Genomic DNA, 27691 nt, shown 5'->3' on the forward strand with positions numbered 1-27691 from the left:
GATGAGCTACGAAGCTTTGTGTTCACAGATGTCCGGTCGGGGCAGGTCAAAAAGTTACAACAACAAACAATGCAAACACCTGATAGGAGTACAACGTATAGGAAATGTAAGCAAGTCACAAATAACAAATAAACATTTTTTACAGTATAAAGTATATAACTACAAATTATAAAAGTATTTAAATTCTTGCCGATTTTTCAATAATAAATGCAAGTTTCTATTTAAAGCTCTCATGACTGCAGGGATTCATCTTCTTGGTTCTTTCGGTAAAGTCATGTAGAATGGAAATAATAAAATAATAAAAATAAAACATCGTGAGAATTATTTTATAATGTTTTATTTTTATTATTGTATTATTTCCATTCTACGTGACTTTACCGAAAGAACCAAGAAAATAAATGCAAGCTTGGGCAAGGAAAATAAAATTGCACATTAAAATTTAACAATCGCCACGTGGGTAAGGATCAAAGTTAGAAATCACATTTGCAAATATGTGCAATTACCTCTGTGGATACGCAAGTACAGCCACTTTTGTCAATATACTGCTGGAGGAGGCTCCCCGCCAATGCCATGCGGGTGGTGCGGGTTACATGACCATACTTTACAATGCTGGTCAGTGCAGGTAGGTGAAAGGTAGGGAGCATAGACTTGCGTGGGTATTACAGTACAACGGTGGATTTTGTTACATTGCCCTCTGCTGCCCATAATGTATCTCCAGCACCACAGTACAGTACAAATGTAGAGTGCAGTGCAGTAATTGTAAACATAAAAAACGTGTCCAATTAAAACACGTTTTAAGGGAATTTTTTTGAATTTTATTTTTATTATTTCTTGGTTGTTCTCTCCGATGTTGCACATACACCGTCTATGGAGACAACATTTACAATGAAATTCACTTCATTCATATGCAAATATGAGACATCTGTGAATGCAATTCATTCTACCACAACGTACAGAACACGCAGCCAATTTGACAGTGTGGTACAGTAGAGGAGAACTCTTCTCTACAGCCCTATGACCCACAACTCCACACTATTTCTTCCCATTATCCCCAACTTTACCCAAAATTCATAGCGAAGCGGCTTGCTGATAAATTCATCCTGTTATCCGCGGGGTTATCCGCGATTTGTTACTCCAATGGATAGGAGTTCAATTCACGGATAGCCACACAGATAATACAATCCGTTAAATTGGTCCCGCCATATCACCCCGGATGTATGCATGTCGAACTTCTTTCACACCATACGTAGCCAACTGTGCAAATCGGAGGTGCGGGAGAAGGACAACAAACTGAACACAAAAAGCAGTTCTAAGTAATTGAGTTTTCCATCTAGATTTAAAAGTACATAGCTCCAGTGGTTTCCTCATATCGGCAGGAAATGAGTTCCAGACGGCCACAGAAGCGCATCTGAAAGCACACAACGGAGTGACCGTCTTTGTTCGATGGCTATCCAAAAGCCACTGTTGCGAGGACAGCTGGAGTTCGCGTGATGGTTTATGCTCTTTGAAGAGATCCAGCGAGGTCAAAAGATATGAGGATTTCTCCTGTTAATTGTAATTTGTGCCATCGGATACGACGCAAAATCAGCAAACGTGTCACTGCACAGTCTCCTGTGACTTCACTTGAGTAGAAAATGCAAATTTGCGTAGGTACGGGTGACGACCCTTTCTCATACCTCTTTGGCTGAGTTGAGAAAGGTCACATACGCCCGTATGGTTTCTGTACGCTCCTGTAGGTCCGCGTACATGCAGGTCCAACGCTCACGCAATCGGGCAACTTTCTCTTCAAGCGCCTCCATGTCAGGCGCCTCCAGCTGTCGCAGCTGCGTGATGAGGTCCGTGATCTGCTCGACGCCACCTGCGATATCCTGCCAAAGACACAGATTTAATTAGCACCACGGCCAGCGCCTGGATGCACGCAGCCACATAGTTCATGTGTAGCAGCAACGGGTAATTACAAGTGAATTAACTTTGTTGGCGCCGATTAATAGCAACGACTTCAACAATGATTCTAATTTATAACACGCATTGCATCCTAGGATCCCAATTGTGCGATGCATGAAAAGCAGGAAACAAAAACAGAACCAGGGCAACCGACTAAACTCAAGAGGGAAGGCCACTTATAAGAGATGGGTTTTCAAAGCAGACTTGAATTTATCTACAGACTCTGATTGCCTGATTTCAAGTGGCAAGGTGTTCCAGAACTTAGGTGCCACGCTAACAAAAGCCCGATCACCAAAGGAGTGCAACCTAGACCTGGAAGTGCTGAGCAGTTGGAGATTTTAATCAGATGCGGGAGTTTTGCATGCGCATACTAGTACACATGGTACGTTGGGCCAACGCTGGTCCAACGGTTCCAACAACATACCAATATTGACCTCAACGCTGCATGTTTACTGGGTAAATATTGTACCGTAATGTCTAGGAGTAATAAAATACAATCAAGCAACCCCATGCTACGTAACCATGTTATGAATCCAAGAAGAATGTTAACCACCACTCTTCAGCAAGGCCAAGGGCTTAAAATGACTTTTACACTTACTTTAACATTTTATCTACAAAATTACACCTTGCCATGTTTACAACATGTTACCCTATTTGTATTTTTGTATTTTAAGATTGTATATTACGGCTAGTTTACATTTTATATTGTATACTTTTTAGTATAGTTAGACTGTATACCACTTATTTAAGTTTTAAGATTCCTACATGTTGAATGTATGCACCTTCCTGCCATAGTACATTCCTTGTCTGTGCAAACTCTCATGGCGAATAAAACCCTTTCTGATTCTGATCTCTTTCAGTTTCTACAATAGAGAGACGCTCGTTCAGTCAGATCGTACGTCCCTCTGTACATTCTTCATCCACACGCGATCTACACATATCACGTGCACATCAAATGTAAGTTCCTACCCTCTAGTTACAACACGAGTACATTTACATATTCGACATGGTGCTGTTGCTGTCTTGTCAAGAGACGAATAACCCACTCAGAACGCCGAAAGCAGTGCATCCTCTCCTGTTAGTAAACAGCCCACGGAGGCGGATATCACAGCACTATGTCTGAGAAATAAATCCAAAGCCAACCTGCACGACTGCATTGTTTAACATATTATACATTGGTTTTAATAGAAAAAAAACAATGGAACAACTTTATCGATGCAACACAATCAAGTTGTATCACGAGCAGTAAAGACATGGAACAGTCTGAGTTAGCCATGGAATGATGGCTTGCTAAAGTGATCAAAAGCATTTGGAGCATTATGGTGATAACATATGACCAATGAATGCCTTCTTGCAGCACATTACAACTTGCTCAAGAAAGTATTGATATTGGTAATTGTTGAAATTGGCATACATACACATATATATGGTACAGCTACATTTATCATAGACAAAAACTTTGTTTGCACATACATATTGTCAGCCTATGCATAGCCTACACAGACTGTTGGGGCAAGCGTTGTTTGCGAGCACCTATTCAGGCCAGGAGACAGCTTGGCCAGAAACCACACCGACGCCTCTGTCTCTCCAGTACACCACACCAGGTACAGACGGTCCCCAGGTTGCGGAAACCCTGACTTACGGAGATCCGGACCTTACGGATATGCTCCCCATAAACCATGTTAAAAGAAAATGTAAATACGCGGAAATTGTCACGTTAGTTACGTGAGCGCAAGTAGTGCAGCGCGGTGAGGTTGCGGATTAATACCGCGGAGCGAGGAGGTGTGAGGCGGACAGCCGCCTTACGCCTCGAACCAGCTTCACTGGAATTAAGGTAAATGGATCTTCTTGGTTCTTTCGGTAAAGTCACGTAGAAGGTAAGTAATAAAATAATAAAAATAAAACATAATAAAATAAAATTATATAATAAAATAATAAGGTAAATGGAATGTATCTTTGATTTTGGGGAGGAAATTTTTCAGTTTCCGGCATACAGAAAATTCGGGTTACGGATCGTTCTTGGGAACGTTTCCCTTCCCTAACCCGGGGACTGCCTGTACTTATATTAAGGCTGAGTCCATCTAGGGGAGGTGCAGTTCAGGCTCAGATATTCACCACTTCTCTCAGCTGTGCGTGGGAATTGAACTCGGGAGACCAAGTCTGCAGTGTGGTGCTTATGCACGTACACAATGTATGCAATTGTACATTGCATGTATACGTTCTGCAGGCACCAAATGGTTAAATTTGCAGACATGCTATTTTAAGTTCTCTATTTCTGCACAAGAGCTCTATTTAAATGCGGAGCACCTTGCCTCGGACATGGTGTACAGGACCAGGTGCTCCGCGTTTAAATAACCGACATTCCACTACAAAGGGTGAAATAGGGTGATTCTGTTTGTTGTTACTAAGTCAACAAAAGTAATGTTTACATTAAATAAAATCTGTAATGAAGGGGAATTATTTTAAATTATCATTACAAACACAGGCAGTAACATCATGGAAATCAAGAGACCTCATGAGAGAAAGCAAAGCTCAAAAATCTATAATGAAGGGGCATTATCTTAAATTCTAATTACAAACGCAGGCAGTAACATCATGGAATTCAAGGGACATTATGAGAAAAAGCAAAGCTCACCGCTATTCTGTTTATGATGAAATAGAGAGGTGAATGAGGAGCAGGTTTGAGTGCAATTGGGAAGCTGAACTTCATAACAGGAATCAGTTGGTATATATGTATGTTGAACTTCAGTACGTGCTTATCGGAGGTGCTGGGGAAGAAGAACAAACTAAACGCAAAAAAGCAGTTCCAAAGAAATTAGTTTTCACTATAGATTTAAAGTGCATAGCTCCAGTGGCTTCCGAATATCTGAAGAAGAGCGTTCCAGACGGCCGCAGAAGTACATGTGAAAGCGCGTGATGCAGTGACCGTCTTTGTTCGATGGTTCGCCAAAATCCACTACGAGGATGGATTTTGCGTGATGGTTTATGCTCCTTGACGACATCAGCAAGGTATCGTGCTTAAATTGTGGCAAGCACTTTGTGTGTAATGAGTGCAACCCTATAATGTATTCGTTCAGCAACCAGCTCAGTGAGCACCGGATAGGCATGGTCGGATCTTGCAGTACCCGTCACGACGTGGATAAGAAACACAGGCGATGGAGCGATGTAAACGTCCTCGTGTGCAGGTGCTAGATGGATTGTTATCGAAGACTTCAGGAGGCCTTCACCCAGAAGTATATTGATAATGGCTGATGACGATATTTTATTTTCAATGCTGCGCATGTCATAAAAATTGTTTAAATATAAATAAGTTGGTCGAAACGTGGCTCTGTACGTGACAGCTTTGAACCGAGAAGGATGTGTGAAACACACCTTTGATAGGTCCATCAGGTGCACGTGTTCGTCCAGGATGTTTTCATATTCAGAGGAGAGCACATCACATTTACTTTTCAAAACAGGTTCATATTTAGTTTGAAGGCTGCCGGTGACCTACGATGAGAAGAGAGCACAAGGGAACAAGAATCATGAGGAAGCTATCAAAGCGAGCAGTGTATTCTGGACACATTAACCCCTTTCACTCCACAATTACAGAGCAGATATAGTCCGCGAAGCAATAAACTAACGCCGCCACCGACGGCCCAAGATGCAATCATATCAACGCGCAATTCATCTCAGTTACTTTTCTATGTATCACCATTGATCAATACCGACGCAATTTTTCTTATTCGTGGATGTGCAACGATCGATCGAAAATTCGATATCATGGGGGGGGGTGGGTGGGGGTGATTCTCTCTCTCTCTTCCCCTGCGAGCATTTGAGTGATGGACCAACGTTGACCTTTTCGAGGAGCTCTTGAAGGAGACACAGCAGACGCTGCCGCTGCAGACACAGCTCCATGGGCGCTGTGCACGCGGCCTCCAACCTCTGTGCTCGCCGCTTCACGTCGCCCAGCGCCCTGTGCGCTCCTTCCATCCCGCCACTGGAATTCGGCACGCGCAGACACAACAGCAAAGATCCGCCCCCACCACTAACACCACCACCCTCGCCGAACGTAGCGGTCAACAGACTGCTGCAGGCAAGCATCCAGGATGGCAGTTGACGGCACGACGCCCGATGGCAATTGTCTACCCAGTGCTGATGTCTTTTTTTTTTACACATACTGCACCAGGTAACTATTTAAGGCCGAGTTGACCTCGGGGAAGCCCAGGATCGGTTCAGATATTGTTAGTCGCTGATGTTAGCCGTGTCCGGGAATGGAACCGCAGCAGCACAGTGCACCATCATGCTATCACTCTTCATATACATAAACACACACATGTATGCATTAACACACACGCACAATAAATACAAAGCAGAGAAATGCACACACGCATAAACATGCGTGAGCATACACACACGTGCACATGCATGTACACACAAACACATATGCATGCAAGCACACACACAATATTTGCAAGCAAGTGCTATTAGCGAGCACCTATGAAGGCCGGCACGGTACACGAGGGGGTGGCTGACTCGTACCACACCCGACCGCCTTTGTCTCCCAAGTGGCAATGTTTTTACACATCGCACCAGGTACTCATTTGGGTCGGCCTGGAACCTGTTCAGATAATCGTCACTGGTGTTGACCGTGAGCGGGAATCAAACTCGAGTCAGCAGGGGTTCGTAGCGCAGCATGCTAACTGCTACACTAACACTCCCATCCACACACACACAAAGACATACACGAAAATGTACAGACACACCAGCAAGGAAAACCAAATGCAACATTGCCAAACTATAACAGGGGCACGAAGCATACATTATTAATGAGCAAGGCCTCACATGTTTTTTGATCAGTCATTCAGTTTCATTGTAAGGAAGACACAATAATTGGAAATTATTGAAAACCCAGATCCAAGACCCTTTCATGAACGAATATTAATACACACACACATCACAATGGTGGTCCAATGTACGATGCAGTCTAATTTAACTTTCAAAGCATGCCTACATAAACAAATTAAGGTGCGTTGCACATGCATGAGTTTTATTTTTTTAAAGATGGCTTTTTAGAATTTTAAGACACAAGCCAATCAAAAAATGTTAGGACAGTCCAACATCTTTGAATATGCTGGAATTTCAACAAAAGCAATGCAATAGCATTGAGGTAGTAGGGTTTAAACAATGCAATATATTTCAAGACTGGATACCTAAAGAAAAGTTATTAAAAAATATATATGGCAATCCCAATGGATAAGTAATGAGAAATTACATTAAAGCTGATACTCTACGACAAAAATTAAAGATTAAAGTAATTTTACAATTATTTGCGCATTCGTAAACGGAAGCTTATCGTAAACAAAATCGTGTAACATTGTGGTCCTTTCAAACGCTGCCAATGTACAGAGCTTAGCTGGTGAGCCTGTCCTGCTACCCCTTCACCAGCGTAGTAATTATATGATAATTCTCTTGTCAAAGCAATGCAAGATATATTTTATTTAAATGTAGTACCTCCACATTTTAGTCAATCGGCACATTGCATGTGATGGGGTAATGTGTGGGTACTCCCACATGTTCCAAGACATCTTAGCCAGCATCAAAGAGAAGGTCAAAATGCCATCGAGAGTAGAGGTCCTTCCATCAGCAGTGGCATGAGCAATGAAATTGCACCTTTATCTTTTCCTTTTCAATACCTCATTCCATCTGCTGCTGCCAGAAAATGCGTGCCCTTGTCTGTAGCTTCGGCGATGACATCCCTAATGGCATTTGAGATGTCCTGCTGTTCCTTAGCCTGAGCTGCCAGTCCTTTTGAACTTGACTTGATCAACTCAACCTGCGTTTCCAGTCTGGCCAGCGCATCTGAAGCCTGCCAAAGGTTCGTTGGAATGGGCAAGACACAAAGCAACGATTACTGACTGCACGCATTCATTTGCATTGAACGACAGGGCATAATTGTCAAACTCTTAGGTTTTTTCGGTAAAGTCACGTGACTTTACCGAAAAAACCTAAGAGTATGAATCCTTGCAGTCACGAAAGCTTCAAATCTAGCATCATAATTGTCAATTTGCATTTGGACTACAAGATTCCAGAAGCAGGCTAAATCAGCAGATCCTATTTTTTCCTCGCATTGAAAGTCAGACATAAACGGGTTGGTGAATATGCAGCATTTATATTGTTATATTGCAAAATTAAATGCTTTAAAAGCTAAACCATACAGAAACCCTTATTTTAAACCAGCCAAAATCCCACTGACATCAGAAGGGAAATCTGGGACGAATTATGACACCATAGAAAACACAGAAATTAAGCATTTCAACACAGGATCAATACAAGCAAAACTGCACATTAGGAAAGTCTCAAATGTGATTGAAATAATAATTAATATATACCCTTGACCGAAGTGGGATTTTAATTTCCCACCTTAGAAATATCACCATTTCACCCATTGTTTAATCACGTAAGCAGCAGCTATTCTCCTTAGCTTTGCGAGCGCGTAACACTGGCACATATTTGCCGTGCTAATGAATGCCACCGCGCCTGAGAACGGCCTCCGGCCCATCACACAACAACAGCTTCAAGCAGTGAATCACGTAGGCTTCTGTGATGGCAGTATATTTTTTTCAGTCATTAGGCAAACTCGGTGTTACGTGGCACGAGCACAGACATCTGAGCAATGTTTTGTGCGTGGCAGTCAGGGGCCAGCGTAGGGTCTCGGCGGGTGGGTTGGGCAGAGTCGGCTTGTTTTGGACTGCACCGCGGTTTCCAAATTATGTTGCACCAGGACAGCATGAGCAAAATGAAATTATCATTGTTTGGAACAACACAACAACAAATACAATGGAGTAATGCATCTCTACGGCAATTGGTGGGGGCAGCCCGGTGTAACGGGCCGTTGTATACCCCCAGGTCGTAGTATACCCGGGGTTAAAACGGCCTAGGCTAGATTATACCCCTCTCGGCAAAATCATACCCCCATGAGAGTAATAGTGTTGAGCGATATACACATGAATTACTAAATTTTTCCAACATTTTATTTAATGGACGAGGCGATTTAATATTTCTTTTCCAGGGGTGTACTTAACTCCGGGACTGGGGTACCAATCGATCCGAAATCAGTGGTGCTACTCCTTCGATGTCGAAATGCAGCGAGGACGATTGCGCTGAAGCCCTGAACGCTCGCACGCACCGTGGTGGTGCATCGTGTACAGCTCGTCGAGATGAGTCGATTGCCGCAGTCGCCCGACCATCAACAGACTAAAAATGACTGCATCACAGACATTATGCGAGGGCCAGGGTGCTGTGGGTACCTCGGGGTACCGACATAAGGTTCATATGTCCCATCTGTATGGGATAGAGCGTTGCCCCTTTGCACACGTGGGTTTCCTCTGGGTCCTCCGGTCTCCTCCCACGTGAATAAACACTCAATGGTTGGCTGAAAACATCCTAATATATGCACTTGAGCGTTTGTAAATTGCGCGGCGTTGTGAGATGCAGTTGCATAATTGATGCTACGTGAAGAAAAAAACCTGGAAATTGTATATTTTAATATAGCCTGACAACGTGAAGATATCCCTAGATGCAGTATAGAATCATGGCGCAAAAACGGATGATTTAGTTTATTTTAGCAGACGAGAACTCACTGCCCCTTCAAGAGAGCAATCAACAAGGCACAGCCATTGGCATTGCCTAAGATGCAATGCCAAAACGAGCTAACAGATAGAAAAGACAAATACATATATGTACAGCACATATTTTACATGTAAATATCAACAAACAGAAAATACAATGTAATAACTAATTTAGTTGCGGTCTCAACAATGGTCAACAGGATGAAGATGGTACAGTGAAAATGTAAACCATGAAAAAAATGTAATGCTTTGATGTGAAATTGAAGGAATTATGACAATTTGCTGTATATGATAACACAACAGATGGGAGGTTCCACCTCAAGGGGTTGTCCAAATAAAATATTTTATTTTTATAAATAAAATATTTTATTTTTTAATTAAAAAAATATTATATTTTTATTTATAAAAAATATTTTATTTTTATAAATAATTGAATTTATAAATTAATTTTATTTTTTATAAATAAAAGTGTTTTTATAAATAAAAATAAAATACGAGATGTAACATAGAGGAGGACTAGATCGTTAGCCTAGACGTACTGAGTGTAAGAGAAGGCGAGACTTCTGGAGAGCAAGGGGAAGCCTATTTTCTGTGGGAGGAACGTGATACGAGATGCAAACAAACTCACCGTGTAATGTTGAACACGTGGGAGGCTTTCCAGACCAATACTATCCGTAATATAGTTTTTTTGGGTTAGGTGGCATAAATATAAATGTGTCGTTAAACCCGCCACCACCCGACACAGCCCAATTAGTAAGGTTTGTCACGTTTTATCCCCTCTATTTAAGACCGAAACAGGAGGAATTCTCCACAACTCTGGCTATCGCCTGAAAACGCTCGTTGTAATTACCGGCAAAACGTCGAACTCGAATTGTAACTGTTGTGGGTTTGTTCTCCAACACACCGGTGTGCTGTACTAGTAACGAAATGACATGTTTTGTTTACGTGACAAACCTTACTAAGTGGCTGTGTCGGGAGGTGGCGGGTTTAACGACACATTTATATATTTACACGATCTAACCCAAAAACCTCTATGATGGATCATCGTGTATTATTAATACGAGTTGGTTACTGGAGGTAGCAGTTCGCTAACAGAGAGACAGAGAGGAGTGCTTTGGGAGAACAAATCAAATTGCTCTTTGCATTTACTTACTACGGACTGTTCCCGTGCAAATTTTGCAGGAAAAGAAGATAATGCACGTGCTCGTCCCTTATCCGCTGGCTCGATTTGCATTCATCAGAGGAGTTCGTTTCACAGCTACCCCTTGTCCTCCTGTTCATTTGTCCCAAACGTAATCCCCGGAGACTCACCGCTTAAACAGACTGCGTCTATGACGGCCCACGCTGCTGCCCAATCAAGTGGCTCACTTAATCATGCATTCCTATACCCCCCCCTGCCCCCCCGCTGACGGGTAAAGCATGAATTAAATAGGGATGTAAAATAAAACCAAAACTAATTAAAATGCATTAAACAATTAAGTGGCTTGGGCAGGACGCGTCGCGGGAAGTCAATGATGGCCGATGCTCAAGAATAATGGAGGGTAGCGGCAGTCAATGAGTGGAAATGCGTCCGAGAGTAACATCAGCCGCGGAGATGGAGCGATTAAATCCGCTTGTGCGCAGATATTAGGTGGATTATCCCATTGCAGGATGGTAAGAAATGGTGACAGCTTGGGTAAGTCTTCGTCTAACAGTGGATAGGCCATGGCTGATGATGATGATGATTATTATAATAGAAACAATTCAAATACAATTGTAACTGCGCTATAACAGTGTGAGTAAAACTGGGTCAGAATAATTTGTTTTTCCTTTTTAAGATTGTAACAAAGCCTGAGCACCTTTAATGACATACCCTGAACAAAATAGCTTTAAATGAGTCTGGTCAATAAAGAACTAAACAAACGTAAATGTTTTAAGTGACTGCCAAAATAATTACTTAACCTGCAGGCAGTGGAATATCTCTGTGCATTGTGTAATGTATGGGGAGTAGCAAATAAATGCAGGTGTCATTGATTAATTTGATTGTGTTAATTAAAACGAGCCAACAGAGGCCAACAGGGGATAGCAGGCAATATAAGATCACATCAGGGTCGAAAAGGGAAAATGTGTTGTGTGATAAGGGCTGCAATGGCATGAGACTAATGGATACAGCCTGTTCATCCGATAATTTAAATCTAGCAGAGGGTTAAGCATTTATCACGATGTGAGGAGGATGACAACGAGGATGACGATGATCCAAATGATGATGATTATGTTAGTTATGAATATGATGGTGATAATATAATGATACCAATAATGAAAATGATGCTGATGATCATGTTGATAATGCCAATAATGATCAGGATGACAGTGAGGATGATGATAACGGTGATAGTTATGATGATGCTCTTTTTTTTCGGTAAAATCACGTAGGTAAAAAACTAAATAAAATAAATGAAAACAACTAAATTAAATCACGACGTTTCGGGCGCAACACAAGCGTCCGTCATCAGGTGGGAAAGCATGGTCTACTGCTGATGCAGACAAAACAGTCCGAAACGTCGTGATTTAATATTGTTGTTTTCATTTATTTTATTTTATTTTTTACCTACGTGACTTTACCGAAAAATCCAAAGAGTATGAATCCTTGCAGTCACGAAAACTTCAAATCTAGAAGTTATGATGATGGTAATGATTACACTGGTCAACAAAAAAAACATGTTTTTTCTGGCCTAGGACTTTTGCAGCTGTTTTAGACTAATTTCAGGGTGCCTGATTCCAAATCTGATCTCAGATTTGCTCTATCACATCTCATTTTATGCTCTCGGCATACCCCATTTTCATTGATTTTACCCGAAATTAACTCTGTCACTTATGATTGCAAGTTGTTGCGAGTCAGTGACTGCTTTAGGTGCTAAAATCTGGTGCTGTATTTTTAGGATAGTGTGTTTATAATATCATTTTATGTAGATATCCACATTTATTTAATATATTTTTTCTGCAGTTTTTATTGAAAATGCAATATTTGATATCTAAAAAACCTGATGTGATAGACAAAAACTGATGCCAGATTTGGAATCAGCACCCCAAAATTACCTTAAAACCGTTGAAATACCTGATGCCAGTAAAAGTATGTTGACCAGTGTTATCACTGATGAAAATGGCATCAAATGATTATGATGATGATGATAAAAACCTCATTGGCAGCACAAAAGAAGGCGTGTGCTTGGTGTAGGGTAGTCCTCCGTTGTGCCATCAGCCTCCAGAACTCCTGGCAGAGGGAAGCGGATGCCCTGGGCACGCTGTGACACCGCCTGCTCCTCCGAGAAGCCCTCTCGTGCCATCATCTCCTCCGCCTGATGCAGCAGGCTCTGCACCTCCTCTGCCACCTCCTGGCAACACACGGGCACCATTGGCATACGCCGCAAATTCTCGAGCCATGTGATCATATTTCGATTTAAAGCTTTCGTGACTGCAGGGATTCATCTTCTTGGTTCTTTCGGTAAAGTCACGTAGAATGGAAATAATAAAATAATAAAAATAAAACATAAATAAATCATTCTCACGACGTTTCGGCCACAACGCAAGCAGCCGTCCTCAGGTGAAGAACAGGTCTGTCAGAAAATAAAAAAACAGAACAGGTCTGTCTTTCTGACAGACCTGTTCTTCACCTGAGGACGGCTGCTTGCGTTGTGGCCGAAACGTCGTGAGAATGATTTATTTATGTTTTATTTTTATTATTTTATTATTTCCATTCTACGTGACCATGTGATCATGTCGAAATGTGACCTCTTGCCCCCCCCCCCCCCGTAGCATCATGTTCTAAATGGCAGTGCATCCGTCGCAATGGCCCGAAAGCTTTTGAAGAAGCTCGCATCAGTGACCTGCAAGGGAGGAGGCATCGACGCAGGACATAGAGACTGCACAGTTCTCAACTGGTGCCTTCACTCCTGGTATCTGCGGGTGTACCTGCACATCTGTGATTGGACTGTTATCCTAACCGCATACCCATCACTAACTGACGCTTTGGACTCTCTGAATTTGACTCTCGGTTGCTGACCTCCTATCTTGCAGGGATGTGAGATTTTGCATATTCCAATTCTGCCATTCGTGTAGTGTCGTGAGACAAACTATCCATTCGAACCTCTCAGAGCAGTACATCACTTCCTTTAAATGCTCATCTTTATCCACACACCTAGCACACTATACCACACACCATGGTACAAAAGGAATGCCTGATTCAAGCCAAATTTAGTTTTATTCTTGAAAATGCAATGCATCCAAATTTTATGGGGGGGAAACACGTTTAATGCAATGTTTGTTTTTGTGCGCAAATAATTTGTAACTGGGGTGAAATCATCAACTCGCTACACATGAGAACCCGGCTTAATCACTGGTAGCCGAAACCTACATTACAATCTGGGATAGTCAGTAGTGGACCCGATCCCCCTCTAACGCATGGACAAATCCACAACTCTGACAACACGACCATCAAAACCTACCTGTATTTTCTCTCAAAGCTACATGCAAAAAAAAAAACATTTCGATTTAAAGCTTTCGTGACTGCAGGGATTCATCTTCTTGGCTCTTTCGGTAAAGTCACGTAGAAGGAAATAATAAAATAATAAAAATAAAACATTATTAAATAATTCTCACGACGTTTCGGCCACAACACAAGCAGCCGTCCTCAGGTGGAGAACAGGTCTGTCGAGGAGACAGAGTCTGAATCTCCTCGACAGACCTGTTCTCTACCTGAGGACGGCTGCTTGCGTTGTGGCCGAAACGTCGTGAGAATTCTTTTATTATGTTTTATTTTTATTATTTTATTATTTCCATTCTACGTGACTTTACCGAAAAAACCAAGATGTAAAAAAAATACATTATTAATGTATTTCTTTAAACTTCAATTTTTTACCTTCGCTTTATTGTTGAAATCCTCGTAGAGTTCGAGGAGTGTTTCGTTTTCTTGCAGGCAGGAACCAACGTCTTCCATTTGCAAATAGCGTTCTCCGTGATCTCTAAACCACTGGGTCATCTTAATAGGAATAACAACATCAGGCAGGAACCAACGTCTTCCAATTGCAAATAGCACTCTCCGTGATCTCTAAAAACACTGGGTCATCTTAATAGGAATAAAAACATCAGGCAGGAACCAACGTCTTCCAATTGCAAATAGCACTCTCCGTGATCTCTAAAAACACTAGGTCATCTTAATAGGAATAAAAACATCAGGCAGGAACCAACGTCTTCCAATTGCAAATAGCGCTCTCCGTGATCTCTAAACCACTGGGTCATCTTAATAAGAATAAAAACATCAGGCAGGAACCAACGTCTTCCAATTGCAAATAGCACTCTCCGTGATCTCTAAAAACACTGGGTCATCTTAATAGGAATAAAAACATCAGGCAGGAACCAACGTCTTCCAATTGCAAATAGCACTCTCCGTGATCTCTAAAAACACTAGGTCATCTTAATAGGAATAAAAACATCAGGCAGGAACCAACGTCTTCCAATTGCAAATAGCGCTCTCCGTGATCTCTAAACCACTGGGTCATCTTAATAAGAATAAAAACATCAGGCAGGAACCAACGTCTTCCAATTGCAAATAGCACTCTCCGTGATCTCTAAAAACACTGGGTCATCTTAATAGGAATAAAAACATCAGGCAGGAACCAACGTCTTCCAATTGCAAATAGCACTCTCCGTGATCTCTAAACCACTGGGTCATCTTAATAGGAATAAAAACATCAGGCAGGAACCAACGTCTTCCAATTGCAAATAGCGCTCTCTGTGATCTCTAAACCATTGGGTTATTTTAATGAGAATAAAAACATCAAACCAAATTATAATGAAACACATTACATACGTGAAGTAATTATACACATCACATCGAGATTAGAAAACGTATTTATGATAATGCAAAAGTAACTAAAAGTGCTACGCACAATATTCACTTAGGAATATAATGATCGTTTAAATATATGTCACACTCGTAATATACGGACTGAATCGTGTGTGAGATAATCTATTAAGCCTTTTAAATGCAAATGTAATTAAAACAATGTGTTCCACGCTACATTTACGCAAACGGAACAGGAAAAAAATGCACAAAATTATTTCAGAAAACAATGACCGACAAAACAAACAAGACGGTAAAATAAGCCCCCGAGAAAATGTGCGTTCTTGATTAGTATCCTCAATCCCAATTTGTGACGTCACTGTAGGTGTGAACCATCACCAGCGTCGCTGCGATACAAACTTTCACAATACAGAATCACAATCTGAATATGTATTCATACTGGAGGAATCCGATGAGCCATAATGCTCTGTTTTACACGTTCAGTAGGGTCGGGTAAGAACGTTACAATATAACAAACAGTACAAAAATATGATATTAGTGCAAAGTACAATAAAGGTAAACAAATGACCCAAACACATACAAATAAAATTAAACCATCCCCATGCTACCAGGCAGAGCCCACTGGGGTATTAATGTATCTTTCAGAGGCGACCTGGTCGCAAATCATAGCTCAACAAAGTGGCCCATCATTTGGACATTGATGGCACCAAATTAATCTAAATAATCTCAATGCACGTTTCTACAATGTGATAACGATGTCATATTTCACGATATAACTACAATCTCGAGATCGGTTTCAGCCGTAACTTTTCGATATAATTTCACATTTTTGGGGAGGTTTTGTTTGCTTGAGTGCAGATAAAAAATCCCTTCAATGTTCTTCAACCGTTTCTTATCCAATAACTGCTCGCTAAAATTATTCTCATCACTGTTAAACAAATATATGAATGCTAATAAGGGTACATCTTGTCAGTTGCACAAGAAGTAATGAACCGAATTACGAAATGATTCCATCATTTAATTACCATGCTGTCAATTAATTGGAAACAAAACATTTTTCAAAGCAGTAAATTATTTGGATGGCAGTTGCTTATTTTTTTCTTCTAAAAACGTCTGTCCAGCACTCAGGAGTTGGCCATAAATATCCACCCGAGGTGCTCTCCAGAGCTCCCTCTAAGTGGATGTCCATTCTGCCAGCCGTGGCATGAGCGAGCAATTTACAACTTTAATGGACCAGTGTGTTGTTTCGTACATATTGTCAGCAAAAATTAAAAACTAGCTGCGATGACCACAATATCATTTCGAAATCGTGCTATTTTTAAATCCTTTATATTAAGTTCACTTGCTTGCGTGCTTGCTTGCTTGCTTAGGACCGTGCAAATCTTTCGGTCGTTTTTTAACCCACTTCCCGTGATCCAATCGAGCTGACATTTTGCACACAGACTCGTTGTGCGTGACAATTTATTTTCGTGAAATTTTTTTTCCAAAATTTTACACTGTTTAGGGATTTTTTTTTATATTTAATTACCAATTGCTTAATGGTGGCAGACAATCATCTGACCCATAGGTGGCAGCCATCTCAAGGCAGAGGACGAGAGGACTCTAGCCGCCACGCATATAAAGGATTTAGAGTGAAAAACTTTGTTTTTACGGGTTAATTTTTAAATCCTTTATATTAAGTTCGCTTGCTTGCTTGCACGCTTACGACCGTGCAAATCTTTCGGTCGTTTTTTAACCCACTTCCCGTGATCCAATCGAGCTGACATTTTCCACACAGACTCGTTGTGCGTGCCAATTAATGTTCGTGAAAAAAACATTCCAAAATGTTACACTTTTTAGGACAAAAATATCATATTTAATTACCAATTGCTTAATGGTGCAATGCAATCATCTGACCCATAGGTGGCAGCCATCTCAAGCCAGAGGACGAGAGGACTCTAGCCGCCACGCATATGAAGGATTTATAGTGAAAAACTTTGTTTTTACGGGTTATACTTGTTGTAAAACGGATAGGTTATCATGGACCTTACATCGTGGGATACATTGTCACGCTTGCACATCACGCGCCTCCAATTAGCACGGTTGGCTACGTACGGAACATCACGACAACCCGATGACAATATTTGCGAACACCGTAGCACCTTATCCATTTCCTGGTCCCAGCAGTAAATCGGAACAGCGACGGAAAGCTCTGCCCGTTGTTGCTCCAGCTGCGGCTCCAGATGATTGCATCGCTCCTGCAGCATCTCCATGAGTGTCTCCAGCCTCATGCGGCCTCTGCGCAGGCCTCGCCGGTAGCAGCTCTCGCTGGCAATGCTTGGGCAGCGATGCCTGAACGCCTGCAGCTCTTCCACAAGGGCCGCACACTGGGATGTCACACGTGCAGACGCCGCAGCTAGGACTGGAAGGCAGGAGGGCAAGCGGGTCGATGGGTGGGCAGGCGGTCGGGAATGGGCCGGGAGGTGAGCGTCACACGGATCAGAATGAGAATATTGTTTTATACCGGAGGAATCCGATGAGCTATAAAGCTCTTTTTCACAGATGCCCGGTAGGGGCGCATCAGAACGTTACAACTGCAAATAATACAAAAAACACGAGGGGAGTGCAGAGTATAGGAAATTTCGATTTAAAGCATTCGTGACTGCAGGGATTCATCTTCTTGGTTCTTTCGGTAAAGTCACGTAGAAGGGAAATAATAAAATAATAAACATAAAACATAATAAAATACAATTCTCACGACGTTTCGGCCACAACGCAAGCAGGTGAAGAACAGGTCTGTCGGAAAGACAGCGTCTTCAGCGTCTTCAGACGCTGTCTTTCCGACAGACCTGTTCTTCACCTGAAGACGCTGTCTTACCGACAGACCTGTTCTTCACCTGAGGACGGCTGCTTGCGTTGTGGCCGAAACGTTAGAATTGTATTTTATTATGTTTTATTTTTATTATTTTATTATTTCCCGTCTACGTGACTTTACCGAAAGAACCAAGAAGAGTATAGGAAAGGTAAGCAAATCACAGCAACCGCACCAGCCCTGTAGATCAGTGGGAAGGGGGAGGCTGGAGGAGGCTGGCTGATCCATCTCCCCCCTGCTGAAGGTTCTGCCCTACTTACTTTAATTTGCAAGGATAATTTTACGTGCAATCTGTCTGCAAATGTTGGATGAGGCTGGACAATCATAATATGTATTTATACTGGAGGAATACGATGAGCTGTAAAGCTCTTCTCCACAGATATCCAGTTGCCACCGCACAAATGAAAGCTGTGACATTTTCGGCAGAGAGCCAGACGGAGAGAACTTAAGTCCTGCTGATACGTGTTCTCTCTCTCTGTGTCTTTGTGATGTCTGTCTGCTTGTATGTCTGTCTATAGTTTTCTGGTTAGATTTTTGTTGCTATTTCTTTTATACCTGATGAAGATTGCTTGTGTTGCAATCGAAACGTCGTAGTATGCTATTATTTATTTTATCTTTATACGTGACTTTACCGAAAGAACCAAAGAATAATTCCTGCAGTCACGAAAGCTCCGAAATTGAGATTCTAAGTCCTGTAGTTTTAGGTGGGGGGTGGGGGGAGAGCTGCAGAGGGATGAGACCATCCTGATAAAGGTTCAGCCTCACTTTTACATTTTTGTAGTCAAGTCAATAAACGTTGGTAAAAAAATGAGCACAATCAAGTGATGGATGTCGCAGCCTTTCCTCATATACACAGCACGTGATAGCTCGACAGAGCGGAATGCACGATCGGCAAAATTCAGATAGCAATCGCGACTTGCTCCGTTTGGTGTTAAACATTGGTTTAAATTTTTCGATTTAAAGCTTTCGTGACTGCAGGGATTCATCTTCTTGGTTCTGTCGGTAAAGTCACGTAGAAGGGAAGTAATAAAATAATTAAAATATTAGATTATTTAATGTTTTATTTTTATTATTTTATTACTTCCCTTCTACGTGACTTTTGGTTCTTTCGGTAAAGTCACATAGAAGGGAAGTAATAAAATAATTAAAATATTAGATTATTTTATTGTTTTTTTAATTTTATTACTTCCCTTCGACGTGACTTTACCGAAAGAACCAAGAACATTGGTTTCAAGTTTGTTTAACATTCACCGTTGCCGAGTCACTTATCTGAATTTTTGGATCCCCCCCCCCCCCCATTGAAACGACATTACATACGGGGCTGAGTAGGTCGGGGGTTTTTACTTGGACCAGCTTCCGCGTGGCCACTACGCAATTGAGAGCCGTAACTTTGCATTAAGCGAGGCACGTTCGTGCAGCCGTAAGCGTGCAATGTGCAAATTATGCACGTCATGTTTTGCGTTTGCGTGTGTAGCCGCAATTTGTTGTGTGTATATTTTTAATCGTCGTCGGAAAACAATCACAATGCTAATGGGATTGTAAAGTGGATTTTTTTTTTAATACGGAAATATCAATTTCGGTGAATTGTAGAAAATCCAATAATGCCTCCAATTTAGCCAAGAGGTAAAGGGAAATTTCTACATTCATGCCCAGGGGTTTTATTACCGAAAATAACATCACAGCTTCTGTATTCAATAGTTTGTATACCTCTTCATAATAGCATTTCATGTTCACATTTTCTAATCGTATTACCTTAATTAATTTCTAACCTCATACTATTTTACGTTAATCATATTTTAGCCTTTCGCAATTATTCACATTGTCATTTCACCTCAAATTGCTGCGATTCGTTTCTATTTTGGTCCAAATAACACACATTTCACGCGTTAAAATACCGCGATTTTGCCTACGAGTTATCGATCGCACAAGTATGTACTTATACTAATACAATAATTCACAACCTATTTGTCAATCTAATGCAGGGTGTAAGGCTCCCCACGCAGTGCGGGTTAGCGAAGGGAGGACAACTGAGAACTCGATCAGACATTGCTCGCCACTGACGTTAGCCATGGGCCCGCAAATCTAACTAGGCTCCCTGCGTTCTCCGGAATCAGAATATAGATGTATTTATACTGGAGGAATCCGATGAGCTATAAAGCTCTTTTTTTGTCACAGATGTCAAGTCAGGGTGGGTCAGAACGTTACGACAACAAACAAATAAAAAAAACGAGACGAGTGCAAAGTATAGGAAATGTAAACAAATCACCAAAAAAATTACAAATGAAACTAAAGTTTTTCATTTTCACAGCCCAGTCAGTACACGCAAGCACTGTCGCACCGCTGCACCTATGCAACGTCTCAGAATGTTTATGTGTGGCTGTGCAAAATTAGTTTTGACAATTACTTATACAGTAAAACCTTGGATTGCGAGCATAATTCGTTCGGGAAACGTGTTTGTAATCCAAAGCACTCGTATATCAAAGCACTCGTATATCAGTTGTGGTCACGTGACGCTCGGCAGACAAAGCGTATACGCGCACTACTTGTATTGCAAGACCTCGCTTGTTTATCAAATTAATATTTATTTTAAAAAATTTTGCTCGTCTTGCAAAACACTCGCAGACCAAGTTACTCGCAATCCAAGGTTTTATTGTAAATGTAATGTATAATTCGTTCACCCCCACCTTTTCGCCATTCGTGCAGTTTCCACAATAAGTCTCATACGTGCGTAAAGATAGAGAGGTCTTACAATCCCCGCCCTGGCAACTCAATGGATTAATCATAATTTTGACGCGTAATTTTCTATTGTATATTTGTGATTGTAGTGGCCTCTAGTGGCTGGAGGGCATCACAAGAACCCATTAAATAAAATGTACAAATGTTCCGTTGTGACATTTGGGGCATAACAATACATTGATGCATCGGCTAAAATCAATTACTCTATTGTGCGGAGTATAACCGATTTATTCACGCATTACATTGGTCGTGTAATTAGTTCCTGCGAGACCTGTAAACACGTAAATAAATGAATGATTCTTGAATGGAATCGTAACCATGAGAGATATAAATGACAGGCGTGTTGCGGCTTACCTTTCTGAATCAGCTCATGTTGTGCCAAATAATCCTTGAGTTCACCCACATCCTCTGATCGTTGGCATTTTTCCAACAGCTGTTTGGCTTGTTCTATATTATCTGAAAACTTGTTTTCATGAAATAAATTCGCAAAGCGTCAACGTTAATCATACAGCGATGCGCGTTGATACGTTCGTAAACAAAACCACTGTTCCGCGTAAAATCCAAGTAATATTTTAAAACGTCGTGTGAAAGCGTACCCACACACAAGATTTCACGCACCACGTTACAACACCAGAGTGACCGGATACTACCTCGCGGTTGCGCCGTGCAGTTCTTACACGTGGGTTTCTATTGTGTTGCGCGTGTTTGGCACAGTGTCTGACGTTTCACTCCATGTGCCGGCATATTCTTCAGCAGCTGAATGTATACACGCCCCGGTGTGCAATCGAGTACTCCGGTTTTTTTCCCACATGCAGCCAAACACCCAATAATCCTCTCAAAAAACAATCTTGAAATTAGGTTGATGAGCAAAGAATCACACTTTTACTGTTTGGCCAAATACTAAACACTGTACTTCATTTAAGTGTTCTGCGAAATCGAATTTGAGGCCAAACAGTCGTTGCTTTTGATTCACCTTTTCAAGGCACTGGAAATATTCCAATTCAAGTTCTGAAGAAGCTCCCAGCACATGGAATGAAACGTCAGACATCACGCAGGACAGCATGCGGTCGAGTTTGGAAGCATGCAGTGAGGGCTATCGCAGAGTACCAGAGGTGTGGACTCGAGTCATGTGACTTGGACTCGAGTCAGACTCGAGTCATGAATTTGATGACTTCAGACTCGACTTGGACTTGCATAACAATGACTTTGTCCCACCTCTGAGGTGTGGACTCGAGTCATGTGACTTGGACTCGAGTCAGACTCGAGTCATGAATTTGATGACTTCAGACTCGACTTGGACTTGCATAACAATGACTTTGTCCCACCTCTGCAGAGTACTGTGAGTGAGCGAGGACGCGTCTTGCAATACCAAACCTCGTCAGCCGTTTGAAAGAAGTCCACAGCTTGGCGGAGGAGGGCCTGCCTGCTATGCATCAGCGTGCTCAGCTGCACCCAGGCGAGCCTGAAAGATTGGCCCAGGGCATCGGAGGTCTGCGTTGTCCCTCCCTCCGACCCGGCCTCAGCATCGACGCCTTCCAGGAGGTGACATACATCTGCCTCGCGTTCCTGAAGCAGCGAGTGGTCAGACAGTGAAACACCAAGGGAACGTGTATACACGCATTGCGAGAAGCCCACGTCATGAAGCGAATAACTTCTGCAGCGGTTAACATGCGAAAAGTTGCAAGTAATTACTAAACGAGCGTAATTATCGCATCCAAATCACCATATTTTCATGAGATTTAATATATATCTCCGAAACTAAGTGTGATTTTTACTTGTATGGGTGACTACCAGTGGATTGCCAGGTGTTGTAGATGCGGGGTTGGTGAGGTATAACCAGTAGATGACAGTGATGTTATCCTCTCAGGAGGATCCATTTTTTGTGGGAAGTCCAGTTTCCTCATGAAGCCAAACACTCGTGGATGGATTTAGGACAAACATCCCAATGCAGGGCCCTCCTGAAGGGAGTCGTGAAATCCAGCAGAGTTGCAAAGAATAGCACTCGTTTTACTAATTACCAAATGATAAATACTTTACCTCATCTAAAGTATTTTACGAAATTGGAATTGGAGCTGAGTTGTGAGAGAAACCAAAGAGGATATATGATGGGTTCATTGACCTCAGGTCCACACATAATGCAATGTGCAAGCAGAATTTTGACTTACATTAATTACATCGTTGGCACAATTTTATGACATTCCCAGACGTTGCAGGAGTTGTCCACACCTCGTCAGAATACGCGTGCATGACGGTAAAGCAATAAAGCTACTACACCTCTCCGATTGACTTCTCGCAGACACTCCTGGTGGAAGGGCTTCCACTCGAGGGAGCTTTCGAGAGCCTCATCTGGAGAATTTGGCCTACTCTTCCACAATAGTCAGGTGTATTGGAAGAGATGGAGGAAGCCACACTTTACCCCACCAAACGTGACCTGAATGATCGACTAACTGTGGTGATCCATAATATAGGTTTTTGGTAAAAAAAATATATATATTATGAATGATATTGGTCGCGAAAGCCGCCTACGTGTTAAACTAACTGTGGTGATTTGAAGCTTTCGTGACTGCAGGAATCCATTCTCTTTGGTTCTTTCGGTAAAGTCACGTAGGTATAAAATAAAATAAATCACGACGTTTCGGGCGCAACACAAGCGTCCGTCATCAGGTGATCAGAGGGAAGTGGGATTTTGATTAACTTGACCATCTTTCAACTGCCACACCGGGAGCTCGAATCAAACCAGCGACCTCTGGACATCTGTGAAAAATAACTTTATAGCTCATCGAATTCCTCCATTATAAATAAATGTTTTGATTCTGAATTCCAGTGTGTTAACCACTACACCAGGGCAGCATCGCCCACGTGCACATAAATAATGGTCCTATGGTGAGACCAAAATATATGTGCATCACACCTGGCCACAGGTTATTGTCATCACTGAATACCTTCAGCTTAACTTGCAATGCACGGTGATCCTCCAGGAGCCTCTGAGCCTGCCCCAGGGTGGTTCCAAGCTCCAAAAGGCAAGGATGGGCCACAGCCAACTGAAGGCCAGCCCAGTCTCCAGACTACAGGCACATACGTAGCATGACAAACAGATACACGAACGCATTTCAGATGCAGCAAAGTTACGTACCCAAACATGATAAATTCTAATTGAATATATAGCCCTTGTTCAATCCACTGCAAGTTACGGGCGTAGTTTGACCATACTTCACCATGGTGATCAGTGCGAGGTGGTGAAGGCAGGGGTGTGATGCCCAAGACCACTTCAGATATCGTTCGTCACTGATGTTTCTCATAGTCAGAAATCAAACTCATTGATCTGGGCCCATTGTGCAGTGTGATAACTACTGTGGTCGAAAAAAAATATTCTTGTACGTGTATATTGTATGCTGTGCTTGTGACTAAATCAACTGCAAGTTGCCCAATGTCACAACGGGTGTTGTGTACAGTGGAGTTCATGGACTCAGCCCGGTCACCAATGACCGTGCACACAAAAAATGACTCAACCATATAATATTTGGGTTTGCTCTGATAATTCTCTGCCCTGAGAATATACAATAGCAGTGATGGATATCTGAATTTGTCCTGGGCCTCCCCTAGGTCGACTTAGCCTAAAATGAGTACCTGGTGCGGTGTGCGTAAAACATCAGCACTGGGAATACAAACGTGGCCAAACGTGCGTGGTGCTGGCTACCCACTCCCTCGTGTGCCTTGCCGGTTTTCATAGGTATTCGCTAACAGCACTTGCCCCAACAATCTGTTAAGGCTATACAGCGAATCTTTTTCTTGTCTTCTGTGCAGTTAAAGCAAGGCTTGCCATTGGGTTTAACCGGTGTGTTTATGAGAAATACAACGCACCCATTCATTTAAGCAGTATAAACGCCTACATGTCTATGGGAAACATAAAAATGCATTCATTTACATACATACGTACGTTACAGTAAACGTATACAAATCTATAAATTAATACACTTTATTTGGTGATACTGCATTGTCAGTAGTGCACAGGCCCTATTAACAAAGAAACTCAACACACTCATCAAAATCACTGCCTTAAAAGAAAAAAGTATAGCCATATATAAAATGGGCAACATTTTAGCCAAAGGCCCTTCTTCGTGGCACATGAACAGAGTCCAGAAAGATCGAGTTAACAGTAGTTGGAGGCTGCACTAAAACCCATGGTGCCTGGTGAGAATTAGATATTTTTAAAAAATGTTGCCAGTTCTTAAATTGGCAAATAGTAGCTACTTAGTATTGGGTATTTGGCCTCTCTGTGTACTATGAAAAAGGGCAATTGCAAGAAACGTTACTGATGATATATATTTTAAGGCAGTGTGTGTTGACAAGTGTGTTACGTTTTTTGTTCAACATATACAGTTGTGCATATTTAAAATAATATTTATAACAGTATCTATTCATTTATTTTAGCTAAAGAAACTATTACTTCAAGACCGACATCACACATTAGAACAATCGTCTTAAATCCCAACTTTGACATGTATCCTGCCCAGAAAATACTGAAACACAAAAACACGTGTAAACATGGGAAAATAATAATGGACAATAAATTGCCAAAGATTTGATCGGTATGACTTTGCATCTTATCATTTTCAAACAGATAATTGGTAGAAAATGTTATAAGAAGTTCAACAGCATACCGAGTATGCATGCAAATAAAATAAACAATTTATGTAAATGCAGTGTACAAATATATTATTAATCTAAATTAATCATACAGTCAATTAGTTACCAAAGATACACGCTCATGCCCAACTTTGAAATTCAGCTAAACGTCAATTAGATGTTTTTCGTTTGTTCGTTTAACGCTGCAAACAGAAAGCACCGCGGTAGCAATAAACTTGTCCGCATTGTCCGCGACGGTGACCTTTAGGATGGCGACGATGACCTGCGACCCTCCCGCCCGCACATCTATGGAGCCGGCGGGGGTCTTCGGGATCTCACGCTGCGCCATCTCCCGCGTCGCGCGACGTGGAAGGAGCCTTTGTTCCATGAGAAGTGCCGGGGGCCACTTCTGCTCCGGGGCATGTAGTCAACGTGGCGCTCTCGCCATTGCTTCGGGACTCAGTGCTCATCCCACAACCCCCCCCCCCCCCGACTGTCAGCAGAGTGAATGAAGAACGTCTAGGTGAAGCCGGTGGGGGTGAGGAGGAGGAGGGGGGGGGGAGCAGGAAACAAATAGGGGAGCACGAGGCAGCGGTGACTGGGGGGGGGGGGGGGGGGTAAACATTGGACGCAAAAATAGCTGGAGCCACTTCGTCACTTTTTATCGACCGCCGCTCTGGAGATGCTGCCTGGTGCCTAGTTTGGTGGTGGGTTTTGCCGCCTCGCCATGCCACCGCCGGGCTCCGTACCGGTGCGCGCCGTCCGCTGAAACGGCGATGCTACGCAGTGCCGGATTATCCTAGCAGCAAAAGTAGCTACATGTGTAGTAGCTACGGGCCCCGCACTTTCAAGGGCCCCGCGCTAAATGCTTTCAAGCCATCATTTCCGGTTCAGTGATTCTGCACTTGCTCTATTACTATAGTACTATACCGCCTTCAACTTTTACGAACGACTGGGTGTTTAAGGTTAGCGATTTGTCGTATTATCTGGCTGTATAGCAAATTAAAAATACAATTATTTTACTATGCAAGTACAAATGTAGTGTTTTAATAGTTACGTGTTTTTTATTTTTATTTAGGGCCCCTTTATAACATATGCTACAGACCCCGCACTAGCTTAATCCGGCACTGACGCTACGGTGTGCTGTATGCAGAAAAAATGCGCTTTCTTGAAAAACAATAAGAATTGCACGGACGTGTACGTTTAAAGTCTATTCACACTTATAAATCACTATTTTGGACAACAACATTTCTTTCGAGTGTACGTGCAATTGATCACTCTGCTTTGCGGACTTGAAGTTATAAAAAAAAACAAGTTGTATGTGATGCATTCTATGTGCCTTGTATTTCGTGTGCTGGCTGTACCATGATGTTGATGCACGACCTTGTCACGTGTAACTTGACCCTGTATCGTTGTTTTTGGATTGTTTTATTCGTGGGGGGAGGGGGGGTGTTGGTGTAGCAACCCGGTTTCTGTAACCAGGTCTCCATCGAAAATGAGCATTTATTGCCTAATGGATGTTACCTGGCCCACAATAAATATAACCCGAAGGCCTCATCTTTACCGACCTCTGGTTAAGTGGGAACTTTCTGGACACAGCAAATTACCTCACGTGGTCACCTTCCTGCCATGGTTTGTGACCTATCGATGAAGTTTCCTTTACCGAACCGGGTTAGCCTCACACCAAGCATCGTCAATGCAGTAGACGGAACATTAGAAACAATGAAATGATTTAAAAAATCTCATAATTATCAATCCGCTGTCAATCTATTGCTGGATAAAGGCCTCCTCACACAGCGTTGATCACGTGGGTCGTTTGACCATACTTCACCACACTGGTTAGTGCATGTTAGTGAAGTGCAGAGTTGGCAATGAAGGTGGGCCCGGGGCTGGTTCGGATATCGCTCACCGATGATGCTAGCCATGGGTGGGAATCACTCTCACGATTCAAGATTTGTGGCATAGTGCGTGAGCCACTGCACCACTTCTCCTCCCAATAAAAAAGACAGTGCCTGTAATAGATTGCGTTTATGTTATGTCTAGGCAATGGAATATGACTGCAGATATGCCAGCACGCACTAACAG

At 42.2% G+C, this 27691-nt stretch overlaps 1 protein-coding gene and 1 long non-coding RNA gene across 2 annotated transcripts in view; one reads left to right on the forward strand and one right to left on the reverse strand.

Moving 5' to 3' along the window:
- CCDC141 (coiled-coil domain containing 141) overlaps window positions 1-26083 on the reverse strand; it is a 45800-nt gene extending 19717 nt beyond the window's left edge. The window contains 12 exon segments of the mRNA XM_061575265.1: window positions 1677-1868; window positions 5317-5433; window positions 5782-5923; window positions 7620-7792; window positions 12730-12816; window positions 12818-12925; window positions 14449-14568; window positions 17535-17794; window positions 21335-21443; window positions 22355-22546; window positions 23923-24045; window positions 25869-26083. Coding sequence (XP_061431249.1) covers window positions 1677-1868; window positions 5317-5433; window positions 5782-5923; window positions 7620-7792; window positions 12730-12816; window positions 12818-12925; window positions 14449-14568; window positions 17535-17794; window positions 21335-21443; window positions 22355-22546; window positions 23923-24045; window positions 25869-25994 — 1749 coding nt within the window. The 5' untranslated portion in view covers window positions 25995-26083.
- Window positions 13346-26115, forward strand: LOC133357382 (uncharacterized). The gene is made up of 3 exons (XR_009756967.1): window positions 13346-13486; window positions 22314-22522; window positions 25875-26115. It is a non-coding gene; the product is annotated as an uncharacterized LOC133357382 (long non-coding RNA).
- Window positions 26116-27691: the final 1576 nt, after the last annotated feature.

Source organism: Lethenteron reissneri, chromosome 7 (assembly GCF_015708825.2).
Source record: "Lethenteron reissneri isolate LAM-NWPU_2019-01 chromosome 7, ASM1570882v1, whole genome shotgun sequence".
Lineage (NCBI taxonomy): Eukaryota > Metazoa > Chordata > Hyperoartia > Petromyzontiformes > Petromyzontidae > Lethenteron > Lethenteron reissneri.